Source organism: Mastomys coucha, unplaced genomic scaffold (genome assembly GCF_008632895.1).
Source record: "Mastomys coucha isolate ucsf_1 unplaced genomic scaffold, UCSF_Mcou_1 pScaffold22, whole genome shotgun sequence".
In the NCBI taxonomy this organism is placed as follows: Eukaryota; Metazoa; Chordata; class Mammalia; order Rodentia; family Muridae; genus Mastomys; species Mastomys coucha.
Window position 1 is genome coordinate 205534173 of NW_022196905.1, and position 23201 is coordinate 205557373.

Here is a 23201-nt window from a genome sequence, read left to right on the forward strand (position 1 = left end):
AAGCAGAGAATCAGAATTATGAACTTTTAAGAGTGTCACAAAGAGGCACTTGTTGATTGAAGGAAGCAAGCTATTTCAGTAACATGGCTTTACAATAACACTTTTCATCCAATGCTTTATCACAGATAAAGCTCTTCTTGGCCCTACCAGAGTAATTGGACTGGATGTTAACAAGCTTTTTTCCTATGTGACTAATAGCTAGCTTCGGAGCAGTAATCTTTATTTATGCTCATTATTTACAAATATGCAATAGGAACAAGTAATATTCCTTGGGGGGATGCTTTGAAAGGGAGACCTCTGGGAAAATCAACAGGAGGCGAGATGTATTTTTCTCTGCACAACCAACATTCAGAGAAAGTGCAGAAGGCCCTGGGTTCCTTTTACATGTGCAGTGATGTAGAGAAAGGGCAGATGGGGGTAAAACCCATTCCCATCCCTGCCTTAGCTGCTGAGAGCCTCTATCTCTTCTAACAAGGCTCATAATAAAAACTGAGAACTAATATTTCATAGGTCAGGTAACACTGCCTTGCTGCGGAATTAGTTTTCTCTTAACCTAATCTGCTAGATCATTTGCCATCTTGACATACCAGAGGTCCCGCATCACCATGGATTTCTTGATGCAACCATCCATGTTGTCAAGGCAACCAACTTGGCTGGGCTTTTTTTTTTTTCTCCTCTAGAAAACAATTCCCAATGTTGCAAACACTAAATCACAATCATTCCTTATAAAACTCGGGGTCAGATATGTCCCCTCTATGCACAAAGCTGTTACTTTTTTTTTTTTTATGAGGTAGTGCATCGTTATAGTGAGAGAATTTGACCTAAGGAATAAAATGTATATTAAAACATTGAAGTTAAAATAGTCGAGGGGCATTTTTATCTTGCTGCTTTATTCCCAGGAGATATGAGACTGTTTACTACTTGCGGTTACATTTTTCTTTTTTTTTTTTTTTTTTTTTTTGAAACCGCTGAATCTATGTTGGCATATTTTGTCTAAATCTCTATGTAAATTGATTGTAATCAGCTTTCTCGGGGTCTGTGAAATTAAACTGCTGGAAAGATAAAGTATTTTCTGGGATTAGTTTCACCCACCTGTTGCATATTTGCTCCCCACCTCCCCCGCTTTAAGAGTCAAGACCCATTGTGAGTGTCAGTTTCCATGTAAATGAGGTCACTCCGCAAATCCCTGAGAATCCACTCACACTTGAATTCAAGGGCGGAAGCAATTGTTTCTCCAGAGACCTCAGTCCTTCACAGTTGTTTTGAATGAAATCCCAAAGGGAGGAGGAGCAGAGGTGCTTAACGCTTTTTGGTTAGTTCTTATTAAGAGGAACTGTAGCTTTGGTTAAAATTCTAATGATCCTAATTTACACCTGGTAGTGGTGGCGCTCCACTGGGCAGGCAGAGGCAGGCAGATCCCTGAGTTTAAGGCAAACCTGGTCTACAGTCTGAGTTCCAGGACAGCAAAGGCTACACAGAGAGAGAAAAAAAAATTCTTAGTTCTGAAGACCTAACCACTATTTTTAGGCCTGAATGTCTACAATGCACTTCCTGGGCCACCTTGTGCTTAATTGCAATCGTGTTTAGTGATTCTTCCTTCTTAGTCAGCCAGGACTGTTGGTCTGAATTTCCCGTTAAGTTCTCAAATATTTATAAGGTTTCCTTCCCTTTATATTTTTGCTTAGAAGCTGATTTCATAAATAGTAGTCATGTTGACTTTGATAATTCCCAGAAGTTTTAAAACAGAAACGTGGCTTTAGATGAAGTTTCTGTATGAGACTTGGTGGGTCACCACACTTTCATGTTGCATGTGTCAGCTCCTTCAGCTGCTGCTATTTTACAGAAACCAAACGATTTTATTCATTAAAAGTGAATACAAATAATCACCTCTGCTTGCAAGGACTTGACATTATTTTCTTTCCATTATTGGGTTTAGACAGATGAATCTTGAACTGTCAGTCAGGATTTTTACATTTTGTAAATATTTTATTATTTATTTGACAATAACATGCAATGTATTTACATCACATCCACCCTCCCCCAACCCAACTTCTTGTGGACCCACCCTTTCCTTTCCCTACTCTATGTCCTCCTTTTTATTTTTTAAAAAAGATTTCATGGCATCCTATTCTCTTGAGTGTAGAACCATCTATGATCTGTGGTCAATCTACCAGGGGCTACACCCTTAAAGAAAACTCACTTTCTTCCCCAGAAACTATCAACTGTGCATAGCTCCTCAGTTAGGAATGAACACTTATGAACCCTTTCTCCCAATGTGTTAGAATGCTGACTGGCTTGAGCCAGTAAGACTTAACATACAAGACTGAAAGAATGAATGGCTTAGTGGTTAAAAGAGTCCTGGCTGTTCTTCCAAAGGTCCTGAGTTCAAGTCCCAGCAATGACATGGTGGCTTGTAACCATCTGTAATGGAATTTGGTGCCCTCTTGGACAAACACCATATACGCACACAGAACACTCATACATAAATAAATACAACTAAGGAAAAAAAAAAAAGAGAACACATTTTACAGCTGCCCTTTCCAGCCCTCTCAAGTTGTAGCCTTCCAAAAAGGTTAGTGCTCAGGCACAGTGCACGAAGTCTTTAGAACTGTTAGGTTACTTATTTTTCCTGCTGTTAGGATATCAGATAGTCTGCCAGAGTCATTTAAGAAATAATGGGCTTGTTTGGGTTAGTGGTTCAGACAAGTGTGATAGGAAATTTATGGTGGCAGGAAACTGAGGCAGCTAGTATTCACAACAACATGGTGTACACTACCAGAGAACAGAGAGTACTAGGTACTTGCCTTCTCATAACCTTCACTTTTTTTTTTTTTTAATCAATTCAAAAATCCAAGCCCAGGGAATAATTCTGCCTTCCTTTATGGCGGGTCTTCCCATCTTCAATTAACCTATCAAGATACTCCGTCACAGTCATGCCTAGGTCCCGTCTCCTAGTTATCGCCAGATCCCAACAAGTTAGCAGTCTGCCTAACCAGTGCACTTGGGTAAGAAAATCTATATTTATTAAAAAAAAAACAAATTTAAGTGACTGGTTAATAAGGTTGTGCAAACAGCAAAGTAAAGCCATAAGCCAGCTCCAAGAAAGATGTGGCCCAGGGTCCTCTATTAGTTCTGTGGGAAAGAGTGGCCAAAGCAAAGAGGAATGCAGAGCCAATTAAATGATTTGTAAGCATTCTTTTGTGTTACATTTAAATTTGGAGACATTTCTATAAATGACTGACTAAATACACAGATTACCAGGTCACTGAAATCCTAAAGGAAAACTCTCCCTAAGAAATAATTAGTATATTCAGCAGAGGGGGCAGACCATTTACAGTAACAACTGTAAACTAAGAAGATGATGTCAATGTCCACACTCATTAACCAGGAGCTCCTCTGGATTGCTAACTAATGCCTGAACTGTGCTTTATTCTATACGTAGTCCCATTTAATCCTCCCAAGGACCACACATTAGATGTATTTTTAGAATACTTTTTAAAATTATACATAGGTGTGTGCTCATATGTGCAGATGCCCACAGAGGCCAGAAGGCGGCACTGGATCCCAGAGCCAAAGCTATAAACAGTTGTGATTCACCCAATGTGGGTGAGGGGAACCCAACTCAGGGTCATTTGGAAGAGTGCTAAAGCTCCTTACTACTGAGTCATCTTGGAAGTCTACAAACAAATGTTCTGGTCATCTCTGAGCATCACAGAGAAGAAAGCTAATATGGAAAGGGGTTAAAGAACTGTGTAAGTTCTTTCCAGTGTTCCATACAGCAGAACTGGAATCAAGCTGAAGTCATTGCTGTGTCTCATGTTTCAAGTTGTAACATTACTGATGCCACATCTGTGGTTCCAAACAGGGAGAGGCTGGGAATTAACACAAACATAACTAAACAATGTACAGAGAATGAGAGACCTTGGAGCACTCAGTCCTAAATGAGATGTCATTATCAAACACTTCCCTGTAGACTCAGGAATATATATAGAAGAAGTGGTCAAAAAACTACGAAAGAGGGGTAGATGACACTTAGGAAGTAGTGTCTTCAAACACAACAGGTCTTACAAACTCACAGAGACTCTGACAGCACAGGTTCAATCCACACAGGTTGTAGCACCAAGAGGGACGTGAACATAGAGTGGACATGACAACAAAATATTTACAGTTAATAGACACTGGCAAATAAAAAATAAGTTTTCTTATTTCACTCTGTGAAACCAATGGAGTTTCACAGAGTGTATCAACCACATTGGAGGCTAGGCCCCATATCTAGGAGTAGTTGGCTAATACAAGATTAACTCTATGGATTCTATTTGTTTGTTTGGGCATTGCTTGTCTTACTGGTTTTGGGTTTGTTTGTTTTGATTTTTTATTTGTTCTTTTTGTTTGTTTGTTTTCAGGGTAATGATTATTTATCTGAATTTTAATTTTTTGAAAGAATATGAAGTTGGTAAATGGGGAGGTAAGGGCTAGGAAAGAGCTGGGAGGGGTTGGTGGGAAAAACCAAAATCAAACTATATTATATGGCAAAATGTTTAATAAAAGAATGGGAGAGGACATATTTATCTAGGTGGGTTAGAAAATGTGTTCCTCAGGAACAGGAGTTGAAACACTGTATATGCATAGTGGGAAGGCGGCTGCCATTGGGATATAGAGATTAAGACATAATAGGCAAAAGTACATTAAAGACACAGAAGATGAACAATTTAGAATTTGGAAATGGTTGTCATTAGCAGAGAAAAGGATGGCCACAGACAAATGGTACTTTTTATAAAGTGGAGGTAAGAAAATGACGGCCATCATAAGAAAGTTGTGATATTTGACTAATAATATAAGTTTAATAATGTGAATGTTATTACTAAAGATGATCATAGGTAGGCTTATAAAGAAAGATGGGGCATGGAGAGATGGGTTGGTGATTAAGAGCACTGGCTGCTCTCAAAAAGGACTCAAGTTCAAGTCTTAGCACCCAGCTTACTACCTCCAAATTCAGGAACTCCAATGCCCCTTCTGACCTTTGTAGGCAGTAGGCACTCAAGTGGCACACAGACATACATGCAAGCAAGACACTCAGCACATAAAATTGAAAGAATGAAAGAAAGAAACAAACAAAGAAAAGCCATTATATACTAATGAAAAAAATTCAACTCTATCAAGAAAAAAAATACAAAGGCAAAGAAAGGTGTTAAGTATGAAATTAACATAATTTTGTTTTTGTTTTTGTTTTTGTTTTTCGAAACAGGGTTTTTCTGTGTAGCCCTGGCTGTCCTGGAACTCGCTCTGTAGACCAGGCTGGCCTTGAACTCAGAAACCCACCTGCCTCTGCCTCCCAAGTGCTGGGATTAAAGGCGTGAGCCACCACCACCTGGCAATACAATTTTCTTTTCAAACTTCACACCAACATGTAGAGAATGCATTCATTATCCAATAAGTGTTCAGTATGGAAGCTAGAAAACAAGGTGAACTCACATAGCTGCTTTGGGGACAGAGAAGAACCTCACTGAATCACTGTGAGAACTGAAGAAGCAGGCTGTAGGAGAACTGGCCCTCCATAGGTCTCCATGCCATGACTTGAGCAGCGAGACGGGAACTTCAGTTATTAAGGAAAGAAACCTCATACAGATTAGCAAACCAGAGCTTTGCTAGTGATGGCTCATGACTTTGGGCTGCCTAACGCCAGCCAGGTTTGAGAACTGCATCTGAGAGAGGAAAAGTTAGGACTTAGAAAAAAATGTTAGCAGTCATCAGAAAGCCTCCAAAAGTCTACATAGCACTCCAGCAACGGCTGAATAGATGATTCAACATGAGTAACCATCAAATTCTGTTAAATGAGAGAAGCCAGAAAGAAGAATGTGGGCTACATCATTTCTATGTCTACGACAGAGCATAGCATTAGGGGCTAGACCTAGTGGCATATGCTTCTGAGACAGATCACTCTACAGAGAGCTGCTATCTCAGAAATAAGTAAAAGCATAAGGTCAAGAAAGGGCTGGAGAGATGGCTCAGCAGTTAAGAGTGCTGCTCCTCCAGAGGTCCTGAGTTCAGTTCCCAGCAACCATGTAGTGGCTCACAACTGTCTCTACTGAGATCTGATACCCTCTTCCAGCATGCAGGTGTACATGCAGATAGAGCACTCATATACATAAAATAAATAAATAAATCTTTTTAGAGAGAGAGGTTACAAAGGGGAACAGGAGATCTTATGCTCATAGACATACCCATGGGACCAGTGTGCCCAGGACAGTGTTACACAGCCCAACATGAAAATCATAAACAAACTTAAAGCATGATGAGATTTCATTTTTCCAGATTTGATTTTTTTTTAACTCAATTGTGTGCTTGTCGGGCATGAAGTTTGCAGACGACACCATGTCACCATGTCAAAAGTTAGATAAACCTACAAAGAGTGATCTAGAGTTTAGTTTTATAGACTGTGTTGATGTTTACAAGTGTGTAAATAGGTTAAAACTACAAATTTTTACAATTTGATATGTTCAGCCTATGAAGCAATTATACCTTGATAAAGCTGTTGTCTAAGCAGAAAGCAGAGGTGGTTAGAGCCCATTATTAATTTCTTGTATCTCCTTATTAAGAATAGAGATGGTATCTCCAAAACCTTTCTCTAGATTGTTCAGGTTGGCCTCTGGATGTGCAAAGGCCCTGGAGCATCATGAAAGGGCTTGACATCCTGACAGTGCAGACATGTACTTGAAGAAGCATGCTAACATGGAAGGAAGTACTCCTGTTAGCCAACCAGTGGATGACTCCATTCCTGAGCCCCACTCGAATGAGGAACCATGTGCGTGAGACCCAACACAAATAGTCTTAAGGAAAGGACAGGGGGGCTTTGAGAGGGGACTCAAGCCCTGTGTTGATCCTGTCCTTACCTTGTTTTTAATTTTTATTAACTTTTACATTAGCATACAAAATACTGAGTTTCACTGTATAATCTCCATGCACATACACCAACCACTGCAGCTTGCACACGCTCTCCTCACTACTTGTCCTCATCCCTCCTCCTTGCCTTGCTGGTCCCCTTCCTCCCAGTTGTACCCCTCCTGATCTCTTATCACATATCTGTGTGTAAATAGTTAAATGTACATTCTGTGTATGAAAGAAAATACATTTTTATCTTTCTTCTCGCCTTTGCCTTACTGTCCCTTGTCCCCTGCTTCTCCTTCCTTGATCATCTCTTAACGCTGTCTCCCACAGTGGTCCTTTGCTGGTCTGTTCTCCAACTGTTTGCTAAGCAGCTGTCTCCCTCTGTGGAGGTGATCACTCTCTCCTGCAGTTCTCTGCCCTCTTCTTAGCTCAAAGGGACCTTGTTTTTCTACTTTCCGAATCATTAGCAACTCCCCAAGTCCCCACCCCATCCTTCAAGTGCTAAGAAAACAAAACAAAGACATACAGAATTATGAGAACATGTTAAAAGGTTTGAATTGCTTACGTTCCAGCATAGTCGAATGTACATACAAAGATAAAGATTGCAGATGAAATTATGGGTAATTTTATCTGTTTTACATTTCTATGTTTTATAAATTATCTCTAGTGAATAGGTAGTTGATAAAAAGAATGATAACATTGTGAAAGACATAGACACAAATTTCCATGCTAGAGGTGAAGGCAGTACCAAGAGAGCCAAGTGAAAAATAAATGTGAAAGTGTTACTTGGTCAATAGTTGAAGGGCATGATTTGTTTGGACTGTACAGGGACCTTCTGTCCTCATAAATAAAAAGAAAGGAAGTGAGAGAGCTCCAAACAGTTATAAATATGCTCTTAGTCTGAAGACAGGAAGTTAGTAAGAGTATCCGTGTTCCCCAAAGCAGAAGTCATCTTTGAGCAGACCTACTGTCACATCAGGACATGCTCCTTCTCTTCTGGAGCACTGTAGGAGTTAGAAGCTTGTCCCACTCCATCCCCATCACCCTCAAAGTTGTGCAAATGGCCTTTTGATAACCCTGAGAACCCATGTTCTATGTGACTGGAGATTTGCTTGACTGTAGCACATTTGACCACCATGACCTAGGACTTCCCCATCCCTCGTCTCCCTCCTGCAAGTGCCTGAAGTTCATTTTCTCTTTCTGCATAATTCATCCAGGCTGGCCTGTGTCACTTCCTGTGACTCTGAGCTTAGGGACTAGTCACATTGTAGAGTTCACCTCACATTTGGTGAGTTCAGCACCAGCAAAAGGAAAAACTCATCTTCTCCCAGTTGTGCCTCCTCCCTCTGCTTCCCCATTTCCTTCTCCTCAGAAGGACAGACATATTATTTGCATCATTTACTCCAGAAGAGGCTAGCTTACATCTGTGTCTCCGATGGTATCGGTTTCTATGTCACGTAGTCATTGCAAAACTTCTTTAGAAGAAATTGTGTGAAGGACATCCCGGAATACCATCTACTTCTATCTGCCCACTAGCCAGCCTATACCACCCCTGAACTCTGTACTCCTTGGTGCTGAATAGCAAAGGTATTCATGACCATCTGCATACTTGCTCCTCTTCCTGGGCCCCATCACCTCATACACATCAAATCTCTGTTCCACACAATACTACCCAGTTTAAGATATTCTAAAACTCCCTGCCTCTTCCCCTTGTATCACTGTCTACCAGAAGGTATTTGTGATCTTCAATAGAACAGTGATACTTAGTAGGAAATGTCAAAGAATCATGCTCCATTTTCAACTTGGTAATTGGATTTTGCCTCTTTGGTGGTGTATTGGTAGTGTGACTGGTTATCATTTTTTAAATTTTTAATTTTGTGTGTGTTTGTGTACTTGCACACATGTGCATACATGTGCCATTGCACGTGTGTCAAGGTCAGAAGGTAACCCATGAGAAGCAGTTCTCTCCTTCTGCTATGTAGGATTGGGGCATTGAACTCCAGTCATCGGGCTTGGCAGCAGATGCCCTAACCTATTGAGCCATCTTACTCGCTCTGATTGGTTGTTTTTGTGAGCTAGGGTCTCACTCTGTAGCCCAGAGTGATCTAGAATTCATATATCAGTCCAAACGTGCCTCAAACTTGAGGCAGTCATCCTGTCTCAGTTTCCTGAGTTTGCTGGGATTAAACATGGACAACCATATGCAACTCTTTGGAGGTTTGCTGGTTTTGTTTTGCTTTCTTTTAATTAGAAGGGATTATAAGAATAAAGTCAGACTATTTAGTAATTTCTCCTACCGAAATGGGATCTGTTGATGCCAAGGAAATTAACAGCTAATGCTCCAGTAGAGAAAACAGTTCCTTATTGAATAAATTCATTGATAAGTAGTAAACTGCAGTAATAACTAGAAATGAATAAAATAGAGAAGGAAACAATGTTAACCTAATTTTATAAAATTTCTAATTGGAAAGGACAGAATATAACAGACTACTAAGTAAGTGCTTTAAAATAAAAGTTCCTCGAGTAAGTATTTTTTTTTCTCCTTTATACCTTCCATGCTGAGAATTAAACCCTGGGCCTTGTACATGCCAGGCCAATGTTCTTCCACTGAATCACAAACCTAGCCCCCAAGACTACTCTTAAACATTAGACAGAAAAGTGGAACTGTTATTAAAGGTGAATGTTTCCAGGTCTCAGGGAATTCCTCACAGAGCACACAAGCCTAAGGGACCATTATAAGAAACTAAAGAGTATCTAGGCACGAGTTCCCTAAGGCCCAGAGAAATCATTCTGGCATCCTCACACCTAAATTAGATCCTGAGGCCCCCTGGGCCTGTCCTTATTGCAAACCAGTTTCTCCCTGAAGAGTTTGGCCATGGTAGAATGGAACAGAGTTCCCCTTCAGGTGATGCCAATATTGGCACAAAAGTGACTGTTCCCATATGTAAGTAAGCATTTCCCATTTTCTCCTACTTAATTAGTCACTCTTCCTGTTGCTGTGACAAGACAACCATTTCCAACAAAATAAAGCAACTTAAGAAGGGTTTGTTTGGGTTCATAAGTTGAAGGTACAGAGAAGGTGACAGAAAAGGCGTGATAACGGGAGCATAAGACAGTTAGTCACACTCCTAGAAATAAAGAATAGTCAAGTTTTAAATTGCATTCTTATTAATGCATGCATGCCTGTGTGTGTGTGTGTATGTGTGTGTGTGTGTGTGTGTGTGTGTGCACGCGCACATCTTATGGAGCACTTGTAGAGGTCAAACGACAACTTTGTAGAGTTGATTCACTTCTTCAACCTTTTACCAGAGATTAAACTCAGATCAGTAGGTTTGCTTAGCCAATGAGGTCAGTGGTCTGTGCTCTCTCACCAGCCCCACTTTCTCCTTTTTATTCAGTCTAAAACCTCGGCCTTTGAAGTGGTGCCAGAGGCATTCAGTGTGGGTACTTTCACTGTAGTTACCACATCTAGAAACTCCCTCACAGTCACATCCAGTAGTTTGTCTCTTCAGTGATCCTGTATTCTGTCAAGGAACAATATTACTAACCATCACTCCTACTACCAAGTGAGCTGAGAATCAGCCCCAAGAAGTAGAACCCATTCTAGTAGGAGTGCATCGTATGAGAGAAGAATAAACAAGTCACGCATCATATCAAAATACTTTTAAAACTGAGTATAGACATGTTAACTGAAACATTATTCATTTAAAAGTGCTACTAGATTTGAAACCTGAATCGATAAGTTATAGATTAAAACTGAGCTTGCTTCACTTTGAGATACAATACATTTTCAGATTTACTTCAAAATCTTAAGTGATTAAGAAACGCTATACCAAAATAAATAAAAAAATAAATAAACTTTCTAAATTCTGTGCAATATTGAGATGTGACAGTTGCATCGGGTCTGGACAGGATGGGAAGGTAAGAATGTTTTTGATCCATGAAAATAAGCAGAGACAAAAGGAGTGTCCATAGAATTAAGCTTATTGTGAGTGTGTGTAAGGAGGAAAAAGAAATTTCCTCTCTCTTTGCTGCCATCTAAAGGAATATTCTAGAATGATATTTAACAACAATGAAATGCCATTGAAAAGCAATATAAGAGCTTATAACATCAAAGCCTATTATCTCTTATTGATGTGCAATTACACAGCCTCTTAATCTAATAAAACTCCAAATTCCACATCTGCCACCCTAACCAGTGATTTTTTTTCCATCAACTAAAACAACCCTGTCCATTGTGATACTTCATTAGCTCCTGAATTTAAAAAAAAAAAAAAAAAAAAATCTGTCACTCTAGTTTCATCTTTTAAGCCTTGGTTTCTTTGTCTAGAAAATGAGGTATTAAAAGTGAGCAATTTAAAATACCTTTTTCAATTGGGCCAGGAGGTAGGCAGATCTCTGTGAGTTTGCAGGCAGCCTGCTCTATACAGTGAGTTCCAGGACAGCCAGGCCTATGTAGATAGACTGTCTCAATTAAAATAATAATAATAATAATAATAATAATAATAATAATGAATGATCAAAAGATATAGATAGATAGACAGGCAGACAGATAGGTAGATGGCTTATCAGGTCTGGAGGTACATACCTGTAATTCCAGTACTTGGAAAGTAGAAACAGGAGGCTTATTTCAAGTTTGAGACCAGCTTGTATTATGACCACTGAGTGACCACAGAGCAACCCAGTTCGAGTAGACCCCACAGGTGCTGTGGAGAATCACTGAAGAGGAACAAAAGAGACAGGAACAGCAGAAATCAACATGGGAGATGGGCTTCCAGAGGGTGATCAATTAACACATGGCTGTGTCTATTCCAAGGGTCCTTAAGTCCACAGGGAAGGACTTAAGTCTAAACGGTGCGTTAGAAATGCAACCCAGCCTTCCCTGTATGGCCTACACACCTGCTGTGAATACCTATGCACCCAGGTACACCATGGAGTTACTGATCCATCTGTTGCCTGAGGCAGAAACTCTGCAGGAAAGCAGAAAGGTCAATATTTTTAAAGAAACTTTGTGTAATCTGTTAATTTGATCTTTAACTAATTTGTGTTTTTAACATGATAATGGCAGCTCAGACACAGACTGCAGGAGAGTATGGAAAAGATGGAGAGATAGGCTCACTAATACAAAATTAGTAGTACGTGTCCAGTTATTTCTCTAAACTAGTTCCCAAAACACTTCCTTTCTCTGGGAAGCAACTCTCAGCCTTTACCCTACATGAAAATCATTTGCAGTTCACACTAACAATGCAGATTCCTAGGTTTCTACCCCCAAACCAATGGATCCATGCAGATGTGTCTAAGCCACATATATTATTGTCACCTCAAGATAGATTCATGAAAAATACATCTCTCTCTCTCTCTCTCTCTCTCTCTCTCTCTCTCTCTCTCTCTCTCTCTCTCTCTCTCTCTCTGTCTCTCTGTCCGTCTGTCTCTCTGTCTGTCTCTCTGTCTCGTTTCTGTCTCTGTCTCTGTCTGTCTCTGTCTGTCTCTGTCTCTGTTTGTCTCTGTCTGTCTCTGTCTCTCTCTGTCTCTGTCTTTGTCTCTCTGTCTCTCTGTCTCCCTCACACACACACACAAACACACACACTGCTTACAAGTCATCTTCACGGTAGCACTGCGCCCTCTAGTGGACAATTTTGCTGCACCTTTCTCCCCTATGTAAAGTCGTCGCTCAAAAGCATCCTGCACAAAACTCTGGGCAGAATACAAAGGAGAGAAAAGGGGAAAGGGCATAAAAAAACCATCTTGACAATCTAGCATCAGGTTTGCGCACATTTACAGGCGAATGTATATAACTATATAATTATATAATGTATGTATATTTAAAAGAGGAAATTTTAGGTAAAGTTGACAACTCAAAACCACTGTCTTCCATGATCAGATTCTTTTATCTGCAGATCTCATCAACTGTGGACCTAAATTACCCAGAGGAAAAGAACACCTATATGTTGATGATGTTCCTGTCTTTTCTTGCATCCTTTTCTGGTACTGCAATTCATTTCAGGATAACTGAGAGCATACAGAAGGCTATGCATAGGTGTTATACAACCGCTCTGCCATTTCATACAATGAATTGAAGGCCTACACACTTCTGAACTCCTGACAAACTTTGCTCAATGAGAGTAGGTTCTTCAGTCACTCGAATATTCACAGATTTAGGTGTCCACAGACATGGAGTCCATTATGTAAATATGTGAAGTACTATGGGTATAAATGAAAGAGATGGTGGAGACCCAGGCAAATCAAGTTAGCTGCAATGAAATAAATTCAAAGAACAAATACCATTATTCAAAGTTTACTATGAATGTAATGGAGTTTTGTTTCACAAGCCATCTGGGATTCCCTGGTTCATGAACTGACTTACTGTGTGCTATTTATATGTATGTTGTATAAGACACAACCTCATCCACAGACAAGACAGCATTGCAGGTCTGTGGCTATAGCCCAGTAGTAGAGTACATGACCAGCATGTGTGGGATGCTGGTCTGAACCCCAGCAGCACAGCCGATACCCACTACCACCTCAACTTTACCAAAGAGGGAACTGAGATGTGAGGAGGGTGGGTCACTTGGCCCAGGTTAGCTGAAGCTCTTTGTCGGTGTCTTCTTCACCACAGATTCTGGAGTCTCCATCAAGTCAGCTCCAGTGGCTCTCCCAAGCGTGTGGATGACCTGTGCTCTCTCAGCACAGCAGGCATCCCGATCCTAATCTAGCTCTTTCTCTACTCCCCTTTCTTGCTCAGTATCTTCTATGTTTTTTGGTTTTGGTTTTTTGTTTTGTTTTGTTTTGACTTGTTTTGTTTGTTCTCAGACTATTCTATTCATTAGCTTTGCTTTTAGATGGTTTCTCATCTACAAATTGGCACCCTCCTCTGCACCATCAGAGCACACCGTGTGTCTCATGGCCCCACTGAGTTACATCTCTAAGCTGCACTTTCCAGATCCTCAGGGAAACAAAGGCAACCATCCTATCCATTCAGCGCCTTCTTGCTGCTCTTACTCTAACTAACCGCAGCTCATCCTGTGGGTAAATGGTGTTCCAGCGACCCCTGGGGTGGTGTGACAACCCCTGGGGTGGTGTGACAACCCCTGGGGTGGTGTGACAACCCCTGGGGTGGTGTGACAAGTTGCATTGGGCCTGTCTTCACGTCCCTGTTTCTCCAGCTCAAGTGCAGGAGCATTGGTGTCGCTATAACACAACAACAGTGCTGTAACACACGGGCTCCTTAGTATACTCCCTCGGGGCTTCAAACAGTTTAGGAAATTTAACATTAAGAGGATTCTACAAAGATTCATGTTAACCATCTTTTGAGAAAAAGAGCATTTCCTTGTCCTTATTCGTCCAAAGGAAGCTATGGAGCTGTGCAATTGCAGAGATAGTTATCAGGATAGCTTACCTGGGATGTTTCCGCCACACTGCTGCCCAAGCTCTATATTTCACCTGCATGATATAACCTTGTCACGATGTAAACATCACATCGATGCCTTGGGATATTTGCTTGCATGTGGACTCAAACTCCAGGCCTCCCATATGCTAGGGAAGCACTCTATCATTGAGCTTTATTTCCAAACTTGGTATGTTTGAGTCCCTTAACCTTTCAGTAAAAGAAAACATAAACTAGGGCATTTGGGATAATCTGTAGTATATTCTCTTCACTCCTAGCAGAAAAAGAAGTCATCACTATATAATCTTGTAGATGACGCCACCTGAGTTGCAAAGCGACTTGCCTATTACTCCCTCTTTTATCCCTGTCCCTATAGTTAAGAAAAATAAATTCTATTAATTTGTTATGATATTTGACACTCAGAAAAGGATCACTCAGAGGATCTATTCCTTGTCCCAAAGTAGATTCGGTTGGTGACTTAATTCCGCATGATTAGATCTCACCTGCATCCCTCAGAGATGGTAACATCCATCTGAAGTTGTCCAGAAGGCAGGGACAATCTAAGTCCACTTGGATGGTAGGCTACAGAGTCCACATTATGATGACTGATGAGTGCTCACCAGAGCCTTTCTAACTTACTGATACTGTTCAGGACTTAAATTTGTTAAACACCCCTCTGCTGAGTAAAGCAGGCTATTCTTGTCAGTACTTTGGGCATGAGGAAATAAAAAGGATAGAGAGATAAAATAACTCAGGAGAGATATGTAGTCCTTACTGGCAGAGCTAGAATCTGACCCCAGAAACTCCCAACTTGATTAACATCACTTGGATCAGAGGACTGCATTAAAAATCTTCAAATATGACAAATGACAAATTCAGCAAGACCTCTGTGTGTGCACAGAGAAGTAGCTCCCTCCACAAGGCTTCACTACCTGGCTGTATTAGTTACTTGCCTTATTGCTGTGACAAAAAAAAAAAAAAAAAAACTGACAACAGTAACAGATGGTAAAATTTATTTTGGCTTACAGTTCTCAGGGATACAATCCATCATGGCAGGGAAGATGGAATAGGATGAGACTGGTCATATGGTGTCTACACCCAGGAAGCAAAGAGCAATGAGTGCTTGTGTTTCATATCTCTCTCTCTCTCTCTCTCTCTCTCTCTCTGCCTGTCTCTCTATCTGCCTGTCTCTGTTGCTCTCATTCTCTGTCTCTTACTGTCTGTCTCTTTCTCTGTCTCTGACTCACTGTCTGTCTGTCTGTCTCTGTTGCTCTCTTTCTCTCGGTCTCTGTCTCTTACTGTCTCTCTGTCTCTTACTCTGTCTCTTTCTGTATCTGTCTCTCTCTTACTGTTTCTCTGTCTCTTACTCTGTCTCTTTCTGTATCTGTCTCTCTCTTACTGTTTCTCTGTCTGTCTCTCTGTCTCTCCTCTGTTTCTCTCTGTTTCTTACTGTCTGTCTCTCACTGTTTCTATGTATGTCTCTGTCTCTTTATCTTTCTGTCTCTTTCTGTCTCTCTTTCTCTCTACCTCACTGTTGATTCTCTCTGTCCTCTTTCCCTCTGTCTCTGTCTCTCACTACTTCTGTCTCTCCTCTCTATGTTTCTTACTGTCTCTCTGTGTGCCTCTGTCTCTGTCTTTCTGTCTCTCTGTCTCTCTTTCTCCCTCTCTCCCCCCTCCTCTCTCTCTCTCTCTGTTTCTGTCTCTGTCTATCTCTCTTTCTCTCTCCAGTTTGGGACACAGACTGTGAAATAGTACCATTCATATTCACAGTAGATCTTCCTATTTCAGTTAAGTGAATCTAAATAATCCCTTACCTGGAAATGTGCTTCCATGATGGTTTCAAATACCATCAAGTTGTTCAAGTATCTGCCTAGTTCCTTTTTTTCAATACTTATTGGTATATATCTAGGGTTTTACTTATTTAACTTAATAAAATAATATCAAGATAAAAAATAAAAATAAAATGAAATCTTTAAAGTTTTTACTTTTTGTTGGAGAGTTTAGACTATTTATGTTGAGTATAATTAGTGTGATTTGATTAAAGCATATCATCTTGCAAAAAAAAAAAAATACCGGGCCCGGCGTGGTGGCGCATGTCTTTAATCCCAGCACTTGGGAGGCAGAGGCAGGCGGATTTCTGAGTTTGAGGCCAGCCTGGTCTACAGAGTGAGTTCCAGGACAGCCAGGACTACACAGAGAAACCCTGTCTCGAAAAACCAAAAAAAAAAAAAAAAAAAAAAAAAAAAAAAGTAAAAAAAAAAAAAAAATACCATCAAGTTGACAATCCACAGGCAACATTACAAACTACTTGTAATAGTGACAACCTCTCAGAACAGAGCACATTCATTGTTATCCCTTGTTTGTTGAATGCCTGTTAGTCAGGAATTCAAAAGGCAAAAGGAGACTCAACTCAACCAGTAACAACGTAAGGCTATTGATTTGAGATTCTCAACTACTCTAATAAGTTTAGCAGCCATCCTTAGTAACTGTGGCATGTAGCTTTTGCTGTTCCACTTTGAGCTCCCAGTGAACACCCAGGAGCTATCTCAGATCTGCTGATGAAAAACACACACATACATTAGCTCATTTTTAACTTGCCTTACTGTCTCTGTGGCTGGGCTCTCCTAAGCCTTCCATGGCTAGTGAAATAGTACCATTTCACTTTACCCCTAGCTCAACACCTCTAAATCTATCCTCAGCTTAGCTGCCCAGTTATCTTTACCCCTAGCTCAACACCTCTAAATCTGTCCTCAGCTTAGTTGCTTGGTTACCTTCTATGAAGCCCACTGGTCTTTCTGCTCAAGATGCTTTCAGGCTGACCTTCCATGGGCCACTTTCCCTTTCCACCTACATTTTGGAAGATCTCCCTATAGCTCTGAATCTGTTCCATCTCTCTCCCCCAAGTATATGGATCCTCCTCTTCCTGCCCTCTCCTCTCTCTTAGCCTATGGGAACCTGGAAGTCCCATCTCATTCTTTCCAGCCATTGGCCACTGGCATCTTTATTGATCAGGGCAAGGACCTTCAGCATCAGTAAATACAGATTCCCAATTAAATCAAAGCATCAGAACCTCTTGTCTACAGATAACTGCTTACAGTATGGTCTGTACCTCAACTAGACATCAATAACTCCAGCCTAAACTAATCCTTGGTCAAACTCCTCAAATGGCAGCACAATAATTTTCCATGAATAACTACACAGGCCCCTCTGGGTATGTGGCCTTTCATATCGAGTTAGTCCTTGTAAATATTCAGACTCTAAGTTTTGGTTCCTTCCCAAAGTACTTGAAACTGTTAACTAACACAAATCTATTTTAATAAGTTTTTCTGTCACTTTGATGTAACTGCCAACTTTTTTATTTTAAACAAATTCACTGGTCACATGATTTCCTTTTACTCACCAGAGTATATTTATTTACACTATAGACAGATAGTTGGATTTCTATCGTATTTAGATTTCTATGGATGTGGGTTCTTGCAATTCTGTTGTACAAAACCTTTTCCTCTTGTCCCTGTTATCCAGATAAATGGAGGGACACACACACACACACACACACACACACACACTGCTCTGTCAACTGTAGGTCATGACGTTATCAGTGGCAAAGCTGAGAAACCCACATAGATAGCTAAGTTTAGTTCTGTTAAAGGATAGGTTCACATTGGGTATGTTTTCTGGCTTGTCTGTGACAGTAGCTTTCTATCACTCGGTGACCTTAACCAGCCCCTGTGCCTCAGGCAGGCTTTTCTGTTTCCTGATGACCTGCAAGATTTTAGCAGTTCTGCTAAAGGTCAGAAAGGTTATCTTTCTCTTCTGATGTTCTTAAATGGATGGCTACATGTAGAAGAGAGATTTTCATCTCAAGAATTAGTCCTTGTAAATGTTCAGACTCTAAGTTTTGGTTCCTTCCCAAAGTACTTGAAACTGTTAACTAACACAAATCTATTTTAATAAGTTTTTCTGTCACTTTGATGTAACTGCCAACGTTTTTATTTTAAACAAACTCACTGGTCACGTGATTTCCTTTTACTCACCAGAGTATATTTGCACTATAGACAGATAGTTGGATTGTCCTGCAGGCTCAGTTACATTCCCTTAACTACTAAACTAGTTCATGATAGGGAATGACAAGTACTATTCCTATGCTCCATCAGGACCACTCTAGTACTCTCACAAGGGACCAGATTAGGCAGGAGTATCTCGAATTTCAGAGCACCAGAGGAACTGGGGGGCGTGCTAATACTCAGATCACACCTGCAATTGATTCCAGAACACACATGATATAAAGATAGAGCTGTCCTGTGACCTCCACAGCTGTCCTGTGACACGCATGCACACTCACTAACCCACTCGTACATGCCCTAAATAACTGAAAAACTCAGATTACAGAGTTTGTTGTCAAACTTTCCAATTCAGTAAGGGTGAGGTGGGGCCCTAAACACTGGATTACTACCAAGCTCCCTGGATCAACTGATGCTGGGGAATACTCTTCAGAACGATTGCTCTAGAATGGAGCCTCAAGAAACTGCTCCAGTGTGTCATAACAGAGTCTTTGAATGGTCTTCCTAAACTCTCACCTAACATATTAGCCTATGGTGTCTGCAGCATGCAATGCACCTTAGACCTGATGTATGTGACAAACCCCACAGTAATAATAAAAGAGAACCCAGAAAAGTTTTAAACACTTAGAATTCAGCTTTGTATTTTTGCAAATGAAAGGACAGCAATAGTCTAAAAAGATGGCTGGAAACTCCTGGTCCTGGCTGAGCAAAAACCACAATGATGCTAAGGACCACCGGGGGCTAACACCACTGAGGGACATCATTTGAGCTATCAGACTATATAGATTCCATAAGTACTCTGGGTTATGTTAGAAATTTGAAAGATACATAGGAAAATTGGGAGGAAAAGAAGAGAGGAAAGGAAAGGGAGAAAAGGAGAGAAAGAGGAATATTGAGATTCTGCTCAATGCTTCACTATTTGGGGGTCAAGAGAGTAAAGACCGAGGATGATAAAAATGACAAGTGCCCAAGACCAGGGGATGCAAAGCCTAAAAGCCAAGTCCAAGACCAGCTGCAGAGATGATGCTAGCACTCTGTGAAGGTGGTTGGCCAACCTTAGCTGATGTGTTTTCAGACCATAAAGGAGAACATGACAAGTGACAGGAAGAGAAAAAAGTGGGAGATTTAGAGGATTGTGGGAAAGAAACCAGGCATAGAGAGATCAGCACTCCAGAGACTCAGGCTGAAGGATTACAAATTCAGGGCCAGCCTGGGCTATCTGGAGACACCCCTATCTAACAGTGGGGCTGAGTGATCTGTAGGTCAAATGGGTGCCCTGATGCTGATGAGAGGAGCACAGCTCTGAGAACTGGAAGGTCTTCTGTAGGAGATGTCCCCAACATCACACAGCACATCTGGGAATGTGAGCACAAGTCACACATTGCTTTACAGAGTTGGGCAAGAGAGACAGATGTAATGTGAATTGCTTCAGGGCTTCGCTTTATGTTCATCCAGCCTTTAGGAGACAAGCTTGCAAATGTTACATTTCAGCCCTCTCATACCTTGTTAAAATGAGACCTGCACCCTCCCTTCCTTCATATCCATTATGAACGTTTGCAGCAGACTCCACTGAAAAAGTTTTTTACATTGACCTGAGCAGACATGGCAATTGATAAACAAACACTGTTTTTTGTGGGACCAAGTGCAAAGTATTAAATGCAATAAAGTCTTTGTGCAGCAGAGGGCGCTGTGACCATGCATCTAATTTATAAAGTGGAAAAGGTGGATAATCCTATTACACTTTCTCTTTAAGCAAGCTATAGTCTCTGAGCTCCTATTGTCTGGCACAAGAGTCTTTATAAATTATTTGGTTCTACCCTAACCACTCCTATTTTGTCTTTTCACTGATTTTAGACAATGTATTTCATTTCATAAAATTGCATTTTAGATATGTCCCAATTTTTAAAAAGGGGTTTATTCATTTACATTTGCACAGAAAAGAGGAAAAAACTAATACAAGAATCAAAAGGGCAATTTATGTATCCATGAGGCAAAATCTTAATGTCCAGGTAGCTAGTTACATACAAGGCTAGCAAAGGTTACCTTGACAACACTGGCAAGATCTATCTTGATCAAGAAGGTTGGAAAGGCATCCTTCATCGGGGATCATAACAGACATTCTAGAACTAGCCTGTTAATAGCAAGCCAAGTGAAGAATGGCCATTGTCCTCCCAGCCTGGACCACTCACCTCCCCCCAATCCTGTCTCCTAGCCTGTATGTTTGCCCTCCAGCCCTCAGTCTGCATCCCTCTCCTGACTGCTACCACAAACTTGTTTTGCTTGAGCATGAGACAAGCGGCATCCAGACAAAGGAAACAACACCAGACACATCTCCAGCTGGTGGCAGATCCTGGCCTTTGTACCATGTAACCTGTCCTTCCTGCTTTTAACTGAGTTGTACACTGAATCCTGCATGTTGCTAGGGCAGGGGGAAAAAAGGACTTTTCAAAAGTTCCCAGAGTTTTGCTTAATCAAAGGCATAATAATATAAAGAATTAGAGTTTATTCAAAAGCTTTGCATACTAATTCATAAATAAATACTGCCAGCATGAAAAGGTGACCCAACCCTGTGGCTACACAGACATTGAAAGTTGAGAATGTCTGGTTTCAAAATGAAGATAAACAAGCCCTCATACATACTTTACATCAAAAGCTTGTGACCTTTCTTCTTTTGCTGACTGAGGGGACAGCCACCAGCCTTCTGAGGCATGAGGCTCAGGAACAGGTGATAGTTGGAGCATTCCCAGCTTCCATGCAGCAAATTCAAGGGCACTCTGAGAAAGCCCTCAGCAGATTCTCCTTCCATTATCTCTCTAGTACATACAGCTGGAAAGAGAAACTGTTCACTCCCTGTGTGGCTCTCAGTCCACCACTGAAATCTTTGTCCAGTTATCAACAGTGCAACACGTGCCCTGTTAGATAGTAACCCATGGAGTGAAAGCTGTTCGTCACTACATATAACCTGGTACCACAATGAAGTAATGAGCTGAAGCCTGAAAGGAAATATTTTCAAAAAGCCATAATATCTCATTGTGTGTGTGCATGTGCGACTGCTACTTGTGTGTGTGTGTGTGTGTGTATGTGTATACGTGTGCTACACATGCATGAGCATACGTGCGAGAACACACACACACAGTTGCATGAAAGCCCATCATTCACACTGGGTATTTCCCTCTACCAGTCTCCACTGAGCTGTTTAGTTTTGTGACAGTGTTTCTCACTGAACTCACTAGTTCAGTAGTCTGTCCGGCCAGGAAGCCCTGGTGTCCTTGTGACTCCACCTCACATACTACCATGCCTTACTTTGACCAACTCACTCATCCCCAGACCACTTAGAATCATACAATACCATGAACCTACATCATTCTTACTGCAGAATGAGTTACAAACTGGCTTAACATTTGGAGTCTAGGAAATTATTTCTTACAAATTAAGTTGTATTTACTTGGTCAGTGATGAGTTCACATCTCCCCAGATGCAGAGTCTTACTTGAAATATATCAGCGTCATGTAAAATTGATAGCAAGATGTTTGTACCGTGGATTCCTGTCTGGAATGCAAAGTAAAAGCAAAATGCTCTGGTCATAGACTGGGCAGTGAGTGAGTTACTCCTTTCTGTTTGCAGTGGGAAAAGCTCCAGATGACAACAAGCGAAAGGAGGAAAATATTCTGCTCTGTCACATTCCACGTCATCGCTGTCACCTGTGTGGTGTGGTCCTTGTATGTGTTGATAGATCGGACGGCGGAGGAAATCAAGCAAGGTAACGATAATGGTAAGGACCTCTCCCAGCTCCTCCTCCCATCTTCTGATGGGACACAAGAGTGCACAGGGAGCCACTTCCAAAGTTTAGGTTTCCCTTAAGTTTCCAAGTAGGACACCTGAGCAAGGGCCATAACTTGCAGCCAAACCTCTACAATTATCTCCTTGACCAACTTTGTCTAAAATCACAGGCCACTTGGGATTCCCAAATTAGGACTTGAGATGTGTTGGGCCCAGGTGAAGCTTAGCTATGAGGGCTGCATGGGTACCATTTACCACTTCAGACTTCCAGAGGCCCACTGAGCACCAAGCTCTGCCTGACGTGAAAAGCGCAAATTGGTAGAGAACTGGAGAGTTGCTGGGTTGTCATAGTGCACACCTTTAATCCCAGCACCGATGAGGCAGAAGCAGGCAGATCTCTGCGTTCAAGGCCAGCCTGGTTTGCAAAGTGAGTTCTAGAATAGCCAGGAACCCAGTCTCGGAAAAAAAAAAATAAGAAAAAGGAAAAGAAAGAAAGAAAAGTAGAGAGTTTTGAAATCTTATTTAATTCACCCTACCTGCTGCTTCTTTAATGATCCAGGGTAACACTGAAGTAGAGACTGTGTTCCGGATCCCTCGTGCTGGCTTAGCACTGTAGTTGAAAATTGTAGCCATGCCCAATGTGTGAGGGATACTGTCTAGGCTACAAAGAAGGATGCTTCAAAATATATTATATGTAAAGCCTTCCCAGGCCTGCCCACTTGAGGGCAGTGGTGCACACAGTATGTGTGTCCTCTGTGTTCCCTGAAATGGGGATGGACTTTGAAGGCTCCTGGCCTGCAGAGCGCCTGGTGCACACAGTTGTTTAAGGGAAGCAGAGCTGGAGTCTGACTTGCGGACCCTAGTGTTCTTTTATAAAAACCAGAGACCTATAAAAAAAGCCCATATAGAATCTAAATACTCAAAAACAGGCAGGATGGAAGTTTTTTAGAATTCACTCAAGCAAGATTAACTCACTTAAAAACAGAGTCAAAGATAGCTTCTGTTTTGTCACATTATGACTTTTCCCACAGTTTCTTGATTTTAAGGTGTCATGTTAAATCTAGATTGAATAAACTCTCCTGCGGGTAGAA

At 41.1% G+C, this 23201-nt stretch overlaps 1 protein-coding gene across 10 annotated transcripts in view; it reads left to right on the top strand.

The window, feature by feature from the left end:
- Positions 1 to 23201, top strand: part of Marchf1 (membrane associated ring-CH-type finger 1) — an 803111-nt gene that overhangs the window by 764317 nt on the left and 15593 nt on the right. For 7 of the 10 annotated variants that reach the window (XM_031339948.1, XM_031339952.1, XM_031339955.1 and 4 more), the window contains one exon: positions 21955 to 22102. In XM_031339948.1, coding sequence (XP_031195808.1) covers positions 21955 to 22102 — 148 coding nt within the window. The remainder of the gene's footprint in view (positions 1 to 21954; positions 22103 to 23201) is intronic. The other 3 variants (XM_031339951.1, XM_031339956.1, XM_031339957.1) reach the window with 1 other exon arrangement.